The 12,687-nt window shown below is 30.8% G+C and overlaps 1 protein-coding gene across 2 annotated transcripts in view; it reads left to right on the top strand.

Annotated features, from left to right (window-relative positions):
• Positions 1-11,620, top strand: part of CDH9 (cadherin 9) — a 58,855-nt gene extending 47,235 nt beyond the window's left edge. For both annotated transcript variants that reach the window (XM_039842542.1, XM_039842543.1), the window contains 5 exons: positions 1,507-1,643; positions 2,117-2,238; positions 5,984-6,101; positions 6,201-6,452; positions 10,675-11,620. In XM_039842542.1, the coding sequence (XP_039698476.1) occupies positions 1,507-1,643; positions 2,117-2,238; positions 5,984-6,101; positions 6,201-6,452; positions 10,675-11,162 (1,117 nt within the window). In that variant the 3' untranslated portion in view covers positions 11,163-11,620. The remainder of the gene's footprint in view (positions 1-1,506; positions 1,644-2,116; positions 2,239-5,983; positions 6,102-6,200; positions 6,453-10,674) is intronic.
• The last annotated feature ends 1,067 nt before the right edge of the window (positions 11,621-12,687 follow it).

Here is a 12,687-nt window from a genome sequence, read left to right on the forward strand (position 1 = left end):
TTATTAAAATTTTTGAAATCTGAGTTTACTGACATATCCCTTAAATTCAGCAAAATTTTCATAATAATAGACTAAGTCAGGTGTTATTTAAAACAACCCAACTCCCAAAATCGTAGAATTTAGAAAAATATGTTTTGACCCAATATTTAAAAATTGCCAATGTTTCACAATGTTTAAAAACCGACATATGTATTATTTCTATTTGTCAAAGTCAGGGCCAGATAGAAAGTATATTACAAATTTATAATGAGAACTGTAATTCCCTAATTCACCAGATAAAAAAGGCTACACGCCTTTAATAGATACTAGAAGAGTGAGGATGCCAGAAGATGCTGATTAGTCTCTTAGTTGTCTGTCATTCTTCCTTTTTCTAATTGGTTTATCCCATGATCTATAACCTTGCTACATGTGCCTTGTCCATGGATTTGCCACATGGGATTCACTTAAGAGTTTGTTAGAAATGCAGAATTCCAGCTCCCACACTAAACTTCCTGAATCGGAATTTTTTTTAACAAGATCCCTCGTGTGATTCATATAAACATTAATTTTTGAGAAACACTTAATTTTCTATCATGGTACAATTAACATTCAATAGTAGATCTCAAACAGATGTAAAAAGTGTTAGCTACTAGAGCCTAACATGGCCTGGTGCAACTAAAAAAAAAAAAAAATACATTTAAGCTAGCTTTTTATTTTCTATCCTTTCTTCCACCTTTAAGGGCTCCTATGATTAGTTAAGGCCCATCTAGATGATTAAGGCTAATCTCCCATCTCAATTTCTTTAAATGTGATCACTTCCACAAAGTTCCAAGGACTAGGTTCCAAGGATTGGGAGATGGACTTCCTTGTAAGGGATGGCGAGGGTGGTATTTCACCAACTGTAGAACGATGCAAAGTTTATAGTGACATCTTCCATATCCGTCCCTAATGAGAGTCACCGAACTCCGTGGTAATGGCATCTCATTTTTATTTGGAATACGTTATAGGGACAGATTGGAGGAAGATCTATGATTCGATTGAGATGTTCCCTGAATTAAGAGCCATTCAGGAGCAATGTGTTTTTACAATGGCCTCTCCATATTCACTTACTCTCATAGGGCTCTGTGGACACATGTCTTTATGTTTTTTTTTTTAAACATAATTTTAATTTATCTAATGCAATTGACTCTCTTGAGTTTAATATGTCTCTAGCATAGCATAGGTCTCTGATAGGACAAGTAAATCAAATGACAATGAAAAACTCACTTGAAAGCTGCCACAAGGGTTCATGAGTATAAATAATGATTTCAAAGTACACATAATCATAGAACTGGAATAATGCAAACAACCAAATATATCAAATTGCCTAAATGACAGATACATTAAACAAATTCAAAAAAGTTCTCCACATTTTACTGGTCATGTCTTTGTTATAAAATCATGTGAACTGCCTATAACTTTAAGAAATAGTAGATAAACGAATGATCTTAAACGAAATCCTGGATTCACAAGTCTCTTTTTTGCTAGATACTCTGTGGATCGGCACACTGATATGGAGCGGATTTTCAGTATCAATGCAGAAAATGGCTCAATTTTCACTTTGAAGCCCCTTGACCGGGAATCGTCTCCTTGGCACAACATCACCGTTACAGCCACAGAAATAAGTAAGTTGGAACGCATCCATCTGAACACATTTTTCTTTTTACCGAAGTGGTAAAATAATGGCAATAAGTAAATTTTTTACTTTTCTGGAATGGAATGGTTTTATTATTAGCAAGAGCTGAGAGAGATGATTTAGATTGTATTAGATTCAATTTTTAACTTAATGAATATAAATATTCATTTATTTTAAACAATTTACACCTTCTATAGTATAGAAATATAATTTAACTGCATGAAAATAATTATCAGTCTAAGAAAATTCTCTCTTAGAAATAATACTTTATTCTCAATCATAATCTCCTCTTTTTATCATGCTTTCCATCTGGACCATGTAAGGAAGCTGAGATATCCATCAGCAATCCAATCAAGTAGTGAATACCACAGAAATGATCTGTTGCTAAGTTACAAAGGGGGAGAGTGGTATTAGCGCTTCTCTGTAAATGAGACTGAAATCTTACACGTGTTCTCGTTGCAGATAACTCAAAACAAAGTAGCCACATTCCTGTCTTCATCAGAATTCTAGATATAAATGACCATGCTCCGGAATTTGCCATGTACTATGAAACATTTGTTTGTGAAAATGCAAAACCTGGGCAGGTAAATAAATTATTATAAACTTTAAAAATAATATTTCTTCTTCATGAAGGCAAATGACATTCACTTGCACATTGTTTTTCATGCAAACTACTGTCAATTCTTCATATTACTTGATTATTGTCCCTTACTAAAAAACACAATAATCTTAAAATTGCTTTTGTTATTCAGTTTATGCTAAATAGGAAAAGTTATAACATATGCTTTAATTTATATACCATCTACATAACAAATATCACATGTACCTGAACTCATAATTATGTCGATACTGAATTATCTTCAGAATGAAAAAACATTATTAAATAAAAGATAAAATATGACAATAAAATTGTTCTATGTTAATGTAAAGGGAATCATAATAACTGTTTTGTAGATTACATTATGCCACTTTTAATCGCTGTCAAAACATTTTGGTTTAATATGTTATGTTTTGTTTGTGATTTTTCAATTTTAATATTAGTGAGATAAAGATTGTTTGAAGAGATAGAAAGTCCTCTTACTAAATAACATTTCAGATATCTCTAAAGTAATTTTAAGCAAATGCAGAATGTTTATTTTTGACACTAATACAGTATTTAAAAAATGACAGTAACTACACACATTGTACTGAAAGAGACTTTTACCAGTCATTTAGATATTTCTTTAAAGAAAAGTAGGTAGATGTTAAGAATCCTATATAATGCCATCATGTCTTTTTAAATATAGAAAATAAAAGTAAAATACAGTCTTCTATTCCAATAGAGATTAAAATGGACTGAATGATTCTGTCCCTGCCTAAACTTATATGTTGAAGCCCTACCCCTCAATATGTATTTGGAGATGGGGCCTCTAGGGAAGCAGTTAAGGTTAAATGAGGTCTAGAGAGTGGGGTTCTGCTCTGATAGGACCAGTGTCCTTTAAAGAAGAGATACCAGAAAGATCACTCTCTCTCCATGCATATACTCAAAGGAAAAATTATTTGAACATGTAAGAATAAGGCAACCATCTGCAAACCAGGAAGGGATCTCTCTCTAGAAGCTCACCGTACCAGTACCTTAATCTCAAACTTTCAACCTCTAGAACCGGGGAAAAATAAATTTCTGTTGTTTAAGCCACCAAGTATGTGGTACCTTGTTATGGCAGCCCAAGTAGGCTAAGAAAAATATATACTACATTCCTCTTACATACAAAAATTAAAATAAGATTTTTTATTATCAACAAAGAATCATTACGCAGTTATTTGGATTAAAAATTGTATTCCTTCTCTCACTTTGCAACATGTAATGGGCATATTTTCAGTTTAATAAGTGATTATTTTTAATTTGAATCTTCAGTATCATAGCATAGACATACATTAATTAGATTATTTATCTACACACCTATTAATAGAAATTTGGTTTACCAACAAAATGTTACTCTAGGAGACAGCACTATAATATGTATTATAGTACATTCATATTTATACACTACCCAATATTATTTTCCTTTGATATAATTCTCAAAGTAGGAATAATTAAATTTTATCTGTACTCATCTATGTGTTCAAATAGCTCTCCAAATACGTCATATACCTAGTGATAACTCTCATCACATGTAAATAAATAATTGTCTATTTATTGAGTAACAGATATAAATGTCTGCCAATAACAGGAAATCCTCCGAAATTATTGAAGCTAAATATTTTTTCATAAATATGTGGCCTTTTAAATAAAAAGTTTTCACAGATAACATCATATTAGTTTTTTAAACCTACCCTGACAAATTACCACAAACTAGACAGCTTAACAAGAACAGAAATGTATTTTATTCTCACCCCCAGTCTGGTGGCTAAAAGTCTAACATCAATGTGTCAGCAGGTTCATGTTGTCTCTGAAAGCTGTAGGCAGAGATACATTCTTGCCATTTTCTAGCCATACCTTGATTTGTGAACCCAAATTATTCTAATCTCTGTCACCATTGTCATTCCTCTATCTTTCCATGTCCAAATTTTCCTCTTCGTATGAAGACTCCATTTATTTGATTAAGGCCCACCTTAATCCAATATAACCTCATCTTAACTGAACTATATCTGCAAAGAGCCTACTTCTAAATAAAATTACATTTGCAGGTACTGGGCATTAGGAGTTGAACATGTATTTTGGAGAGACACATGTCCAATGACAATAGCCTATGGGTATTCTTTAATTATTTGTCTATTAGTATGTTTTTCTTGTATTGATTCATATGAGTTATTGATATGTTACAAATTAATGTTTGATAATAATAAAGTATAATTGATATGAACTAATTGTAATTATTTTAATACATACTACTATTACAATTTCTATGTTATTGTTAATAGAATTGATTAAAAACAATTTTCTTTTAAAAAAATACAAAGTTAAGAATAAAATATCTTCTAAGATACTGTTATCTATTCTCTCTTAAAATATGTTTATTCAATGGTCTATCAATTCATTTCAAGAACTCAGAGTCATAATTAAAATATGAATATTATTTATGATTTAAAATATTACTAAATATTAAAAATATTTTTGCTATTCTGGAACAGAATGTTGAGCAAGAATATAAGTATTATGTAAATGTTTTCTATGTCACATTACAAACTAAGGAGAAAAAGTGATTTAAGTGTGTATTACTAATTGTGCACGTTTTGGAAGCATTGTATAAAATCACATTAGGTTACGTGTCACTCTGCCAATCAAATAAATGAAATTATGGTTAATATCAAATATTAGAGAAAAGGTCTTGACTAGTGAACATACAAGTTGGTATGCCTACATAATAATGAAAACAATGGATACATCAAACAACTGTGAAATTCCAATAATTGTTCATCAAAGAATGTCAAATTATTATACCTGTAAGTGGTGCAACTGTTTGTTTTTGTAGAAGTGAAATTTGAAAGTAAGAGTAATTAAAAGGCTGTGATTTCAAATCACACAGATGGCAGACTCAGGACTAGAAAAACAGGCTCCCCGATGAGTAGCTTGGTGTTTTTTCCACAATAAAATGCTTGGTGAAATTTTTGTGCCCAATCTGTCATTTGATGCTCTAGTCATCACACTACTTACAGTGAGCACAGCTAAGAGTTCTATAATTTCTCAACTTTGACACTGATTTTTATGAAGCTTTAGAAGTATTTATTTGTATATCTTTTTAAACTTTGCAAATACCATTAAAAGGCAAGCAAATAATTTTAATAAAATATGCAATATAATTGTAGTTAAGGTGCCCCATAGCTCTAAAAATCTTTTGATTTCTGGTATTATATGACATATTGCTCATTCTCAAAAACTATATTAATAGTATTCTCTATGTAAGTGGTTATGCTAAGCCCTTGTGTTTTTTTAAAAAAATGCATATGTTACATTCTCTGCCTTTGAGATAAACATTATGCAGTGGAGGAGGCAGCAGATTGGCAACTGGATAACAGAACAGACTAGTGCTTTCTAACAATGTTAAAAAATGATACATGTTCGAGTGATCAAATTTTCTTTAAGGTTGGACACTGAAGTGTCCAGGAACCAGATAATGATTCATAGAGATACACTATAAGCTAATATTTGATGGATTTTTTTTATTAATTAAATACGTTTCATTAGACAGAACTATAAAAAAATCTTGGTATAATTTTCTGAAAAATGGCATATTTTTGTGTTTTTAATTTCAGTGATATATTTAAAACAAAAACACTAAATAAAAATGTTTAATAATAACAAGACTTGCTTTTTATTCTGCTTAATTTAATTAATTTATTTCATTTCAGTTGATTCAGACTGTCAGTGTCATGGACAAAGACGACCCTCCCCGAGGACACAAATTCTTCTTTGAACCAGTGCCAGAGTTTCCTCTCAATCCGAACTTCACTATTGTTGATAATAAAGGTATAGAACATTTTTTAAAGAACAAGAAAATAGTATGAGACCTTAAGATGCAAAATCAAAAACTGTTCTGATTTTTTCCCCACCTTTTTTTTTTTCCAGATAATACAGCAGGAATCATGACTCGTAAAGATGGGTATAGCCGCAGCAAAATGAATACCTATCTGCTGCCAATTTTAATCTTTGACAATGATTATCCAATTCAAAGCAGCACTGGCACACTCACTATTCGTGTGTGTGCCTGCGATAATCAAGGAAACATGCAGTCTTGCAATGCAGAGGCCTTGGTCCTATCGGCTGGCCTGAGCACGGGAGCTCTCGTTGCCATCCTGCTCTGTGTCATCATACTACTTGGTAAAGCTACCTCACCAAAGGCTCATTTAACTCACAGAAGTCTTCCCCTCATTGCCTAGTGATCATGCACTGCAAAGTTCTCTTCTCTATAGCTAAGGATAGAATATTTTAACACTTTTATTAAACTTGTCCTGCCAACTAGGAAAAAGAAAATTAGGATATTGTCTGTGAGATAGGTCTAGCTTTCTAAGACCAAAACAAAGATATAAATAGATACTGATATATATATATTTAAATAGATATAGATATAGATATATAGAAATAGATGATATAGATAGATATAGATATAAATATGTAGAGAGATATATAGACATATATAGATATAGATATAGGTATAGGTATAGTATAAGTACAGATATAGATAGAAACAGATATAGATATAGATGATGTAGATATATGGATAGTGCTAACTAACCACAGTCACTGTTCTAAGGACATTTAATACTTAATGTAATTTTTCATTTCAACTCTACAAAGTAAATACTTGTATTATACAGAAAGGCAAAAAACCTTACACAAATTCACTCATTTAAAAAGTGTTTTAACTAATGTTCAGACTGAGATTATTTGATTTCAGAATCTTCTATTTAACCATTATTCTCAAAACCAAAGACTATCTTGCAAATAATATTACTAACGAATACTGTCATATACATATGACAACTAATTGGCAAATGTATTTAAGCTCACAATAAGACTAACTTTTTTTCATAAAATTTTTTATATATAGGTGCAGTACACCAAATTAAAAGTCTAAGGTCATTTTTTAAAAGTATTACTATGGCATTTTGGAATATCTAGTTCAGCAATGTTTTCTAAATAAAGTCATGCTTCCAATACCAAATGTTTTATTTGAGCATGCCCTAACAGGACAACGATTTAATTCAATTAAACAGTTGTTCCACTGTAAAACATTCCCCCCCAAATTGTTTCCATCAAGTATTCATCCAAAATGCTTATGCTTAGGGCAGGAGAGCTAGCCAAATTTATGTTCCAATGCACATATGTGCTGGCTCCTTTTCACTGCAAATCCTTTCAAACTATCTGGATGAAATCCCTTTGGCCAGATATCCTTGCAGGACTTCAGTGGGTAATTGATCAACGTGAAAACATTATTTTAACTATAAGTATCTAACTATTTAGAAAAACATTTTCTCTGGGTGTGTTAGAACACACCCACCACTACCATCACCATCAGCAGTCTGCATCTCCACCTGCTGCTAGAAAGTTCAACCCCTTTGTAAAATATTTTTATATTCCCCATGGAGATTAAATTTTGGGTTACTCTTTTAGCTAAATGCTATGTTTATGCTTTCAATATTTTTTTATTTGCTCAGATAGTTCTACTTTCCTAATTTAGAACATAAAAACATGTATATTTCAAATTTGATTTTTTTATTTCTATATTAATAATACACACACACATACATAAAGGCATGCATGCATACGTGGGGAATGAAAGTACTCCTTCTCAATAAGTTCAGATGTTATAATATTATCGAACTAAATTTATAATATTTTTCTCTATGCAGAAATCCTAGAAGCCTTCTTAATTTTATTCTCAAAAGTCTATCACCTTTATGCCCTGAACAGTATAGAAGAAACATATTTATTTTTCACCTTCCCAATTTATTTCCTAAATGTAGAGTTATTTTCTATTATTTTTATTATCAAAGTTTCCAACGCAGTCTTGCTGTTATTTTCAGTCTTTATATTGATGGCTGGACAGAAGTAATGCATTTCTATAGTTAAAAGTTTGCTCTTTGCTAGATAATGATATAGCTTGGAAAATATTATTTTAGTCCTACTCTGTTATAGTTTGAAGACATGTATAGTTCTTAGTTTACACCTATGTTACAAGGCAAAGTAGGAGGTAAAAAGCTAAGGCAGGGCTTTTTAACCTTTTTGATTCCTTGGACTTCTTTGGCAGTCAGATAAAGCTTATGTACCTAATATAGAATAATAATTTAAATTTATAAAAGTTATATATATATATATGTATATATATGACAAAACAAAAATACATTTATCCAAATTGAATAAAAAACAGAAAAAGCAAAATATGCTTGATTATAGTCATATGTGCCTTGTTCTAGTGCAAGTCTAATGATCATTTGAGATGTGTTGTAAATATAATGCAATGTAAAATACATGATTTCTATTGGTTTAATAGACACAGATATTACTGATATTCATAATAGAAAGAAATGCTAAATTCTAGTTCTAGATTAGTGAAAATAATGAACTTTTTTCTGTTCTTTACCTTCGCCCCTCTGAGTTCTCTTTCCATACTCCCAGAATAACAACCTTAATATAGGGGAAAGAAGCAAATAAATTTGACCTGACAGAGGTGAAAACACTCAGAACAGATTCCAAGGACAATTTGTGAGGGTTAGTAAATGTTATATTAGCTAGTAAACCCTTAAAATAATGACTATATAGTTGTTATTTTATTTATAAAAAGTAGAGAATTTTTAAATTAATCCAATATTAGTTTAGAAAGAAAACTCTTTTTCTATAGCATGGTTCACTAGATTGTTGGATTTCAAACCTATGTTAGATTTAACTTATATTCATCTTTTTTTAATAGAATATAGATGTCTCGTTTCTACTGAACAGTTTTTGAAAATTTTCTTCAAGGTGATTCTGAATATAGCTCAGCAACCAAACCCCATTCTGTGGAGGTTAACTAAAATGCTTCTGATGATTTTCATTTTTTCATACTTTCTACCCATTAGTAGGATCTGAGGAAAGTGTGTTGGCCAATATAACAATAGCATTGGATAGGCTTTTAATGGAGTTATAGAGGCCTCACGGGCTATGGTAGAAGTTTTAATATAAAGGAGTTTGCTTTGTGTAATCTCCAAACAAAGACTGAGGAAAGAAATAATAAGATTGTTAAGCCAACATTTTCTTGTTTTTCAATGAAACATGAATAATATTGACAAAACATTTATCTGCCCCTAAAGTAAGGGACACCTATTTTTTATTTCTCTCACGCAATGTGTAAATGTGTCTGGGGGAAATTTTTTAATTTAATTATTAATTTTTCTTATATATAAAATTAAAGACGGTTCATTTTCAAAAGAAAATATACATTTTGGAAATCATGAGTTTTTTTGTATTTTTAAATGTACTTTTTTATTACATAATGTATTTATTTTGCATATATTCATTGTCAAATATATATATATGTGTTAAATTCCAGTAATATAAGAAAAATAAGAGAATATATGTAGGGAGGTTTACAGTTAACTTGATAATATGATTTACATATGTAAATATACAATATAGGTAATAATATAGGTAAATAATAAAAACAATACAGCAAATACAGGGAGTAAAATTAACATTTTAGCAAAAAAGCTTGACTGCAACTGTATGTCAAGAAAGTTCTCAGTAACAAGATAATATCTGAGTTGTAAGATAAATATAAGTTAAAGATGAGTTTGAGTTTGAATTTTATACTGTAGCTCTAGAGTTATATTTCAAACCTTAAGCAAACTTTCAAAGCCAGGTCTATAAAAGAATTTAAATAGATGCCAGCTATGTAAAGGGATGAGTTCAATAGCACATACATATTTATATATATGTATATACATATATATTTGTTATCTGTTATTTGTTATATACTTGTCATATATAGTTATATATATTATGTATGCATTTATGCATATGTATATATGTATAATATATATATACTATAACATATGTATATAATGCATATATATGCATATATATATATATATGAGTAATGTTTTGCATTTACTCCCCTGAGTCACTAAGAAAATATTGATAGTCAATTTCTCTTGAGATAATAATTATCATAGCTTTAGAATTTTAGTACTTTTAAAGAAACTTTCCTTTAGGAGGAATGAGGTACCATATATTTACAGCTGGCTAAATGCATTAGCCATAATTGCATAAAGCTTTTTCAATGCCAGAACTCTTCCCTAGGAGAGTCTTGAAAGTAAATAAATGGCACTGTAATATTTGCTTCTTTATCATTTCAATTCATCCAGTCATTGGCCCAAAGCACCCTGTATTTGTATAAGATAGTTACTCTTTTTATCCAATCTTAGCACCTCTCACACCACACAAACTTCATTCATAGAAATGTGCTATGTTTAATTTAAACCTGAATCATGGAATCTCATCTCGTCTCCCTCCCTCCCTCCCTCCGTCTCTTCCTCTCTTCCTCTCTCCCTCCCTCTGTTAATAGTTTTAGTTGTGCTATTTGCTGCATTGAAGAGGCAAAGAAAGAAGGAACCTCTGATAATTTCGAAAGACGATGTCCGAGACAACATCGTGACTTACAATGACGAAGGGGGCGGGGAAGAAGATACTCAAGCTTTTGACATCGGCACATTAAGGAATCCAGAAGCAAGAGAAGACAGTAAACTTAGAAGGGATGTAATGCCTGAAACTATTTTCCAGATAAGAAGGACTGTGCCTTTGTGGGAAAACATTGATGTACAAGATTTTATCCATCGAAGATTAAAAGAAAATGACTCAGACCCAAGCGCGCCTCCTTATGATTCACTGGCCACATACGCCTATGAAGGGAATGATTCCATAGCAGATTCACTCAGTTCTTTAGAGTCTCTCACAGCAGATTGCAACCAAGATTATGATTACCTCAGCGACTGGGGGCCTCGTTTTAAAAAACTTGCCGATATGTATGGGGGTGATGAGAGTGACAGAGATTGAGTGTTGTATTACTTGATCTATGTTAGTGAAAGTACTCTTTGTTACTAGATTAAGTGGCCTGTATTCTCTACCTTGGAGGAAAACTTTTTAAAAATCGAAATTACAAACAATACGTAGGTGTTGTCTTAGTAAGGGTTTGCTTAATCAGTAAGTTCCTGTGAATGAATACGAATGATATAGATTTTTTAAAAAGTAATAATCAGTTCACCCTCTTTGCCTAACAATCTCTGAAGAAAAGTATATCACATCAATAATCAATAAGAAATATATAAAAGGCTTTTTGTGCCTTTTCTTAGATATAAGAACTTTATAAATGTTTTCTTAACTGACTTACAATCACCTTTACTATTAAATGAAACATCGTTCAACTGCTTTGTAAATTAATATAAAATATATATATATATATATCCTTAAAGAAATAGGAATGACTATTACTGCCATATTTATTTAGTTGAAGAATGTCTTGGTGTTAATTCATTCATATTTTTATAAATGTATATTTATATTTTTGTATTTTTATGAAATAAAATAGTATTTATAAAAATAAACTTCACTTTATTTAATTCCTAGAGCAGTTCTAATCTCACTTATACCAGAAGTTTTTTACATCTTTAAAGATAAAACATTATTTACTCAGGGAAAAATTGCTAAGTTACCACATGTGATTTGGAACTAAAATATTGTGGGACCATAAAAGCTTTTTAGTATAAACTGTTATTTTCTGCTTCAATCACTTAAATATGGACATGTTTATTGAACCATTGGTGTCTACTATCAACAGGATAGGGGACACATTTGGAATATAAAATATTATAAATATATTGTGAATAATTAACTTTACATTCATGTATAATTCTTTAATATAGGACTAAACCAGTGAATTTTGACAGTAAATGAAGTATGTGTCAGTAATGTTACGTAGATGAAGAAAAATATCTAAATCACCTTTTTTTCCCTCTATAATATAGTTATCAAAATGAGAACTATTAGCTCTGATTTTTTTTTTTTAATGATCAGACAATTCATGGAATATATTCTGGGTAACATTTAAAAATGTGCATCAACAAACTAGAGGAGTTTTTTAATTGGTCATTTTATTGAATAGATTAAAAGTTTGAGGAAATCTTGAAAGAAGTAGTGACATATAGGCTAAAAATAAGAAACCTTAAGGAATGTCAAGTTTTACTAACGGATTAAGACTGTCCAGAAAAAAAACAAAACATGGGGACTTTCAGACATAAGAAAGAAGGAGAAGAGAGAGGGAGAATTGTGTATAATAATTCTTTGCAAATCTTTGAAAGATTGCCACACAGAAAACTTGCCCTATTTTGGCCTGGAGAATAAAACCTAAACTAAAAGATGAAAATTCACAAGGAGATTACATATTATCCATTTTATGTGCCATGAATTATTCTGTGCTTTCTCTTTTAGTACTCATCCTTTAAGGAGCAAATGTCACAGCAAAGGCTGATTCTTAGTTGAAATTTACTTTAAAATTTAACATCGACTAGTCTGGTACCAAGCC

Source organism: Pteropus medius, unplaced genomic scaffold, assembly GCF_902729225.1.
Source record: "Pteropus medius unplaced genomic scaffold, Ma_sr-lr_union100, whole genome shotgun sequence".
Classification (NCBI taxonomy): domain Eukaryota; kingdom Metazoa; phylum Chordata; class Mammalia; order Chiroptera; family Pteropodidae; genus Pteropus; species Pteropus medius.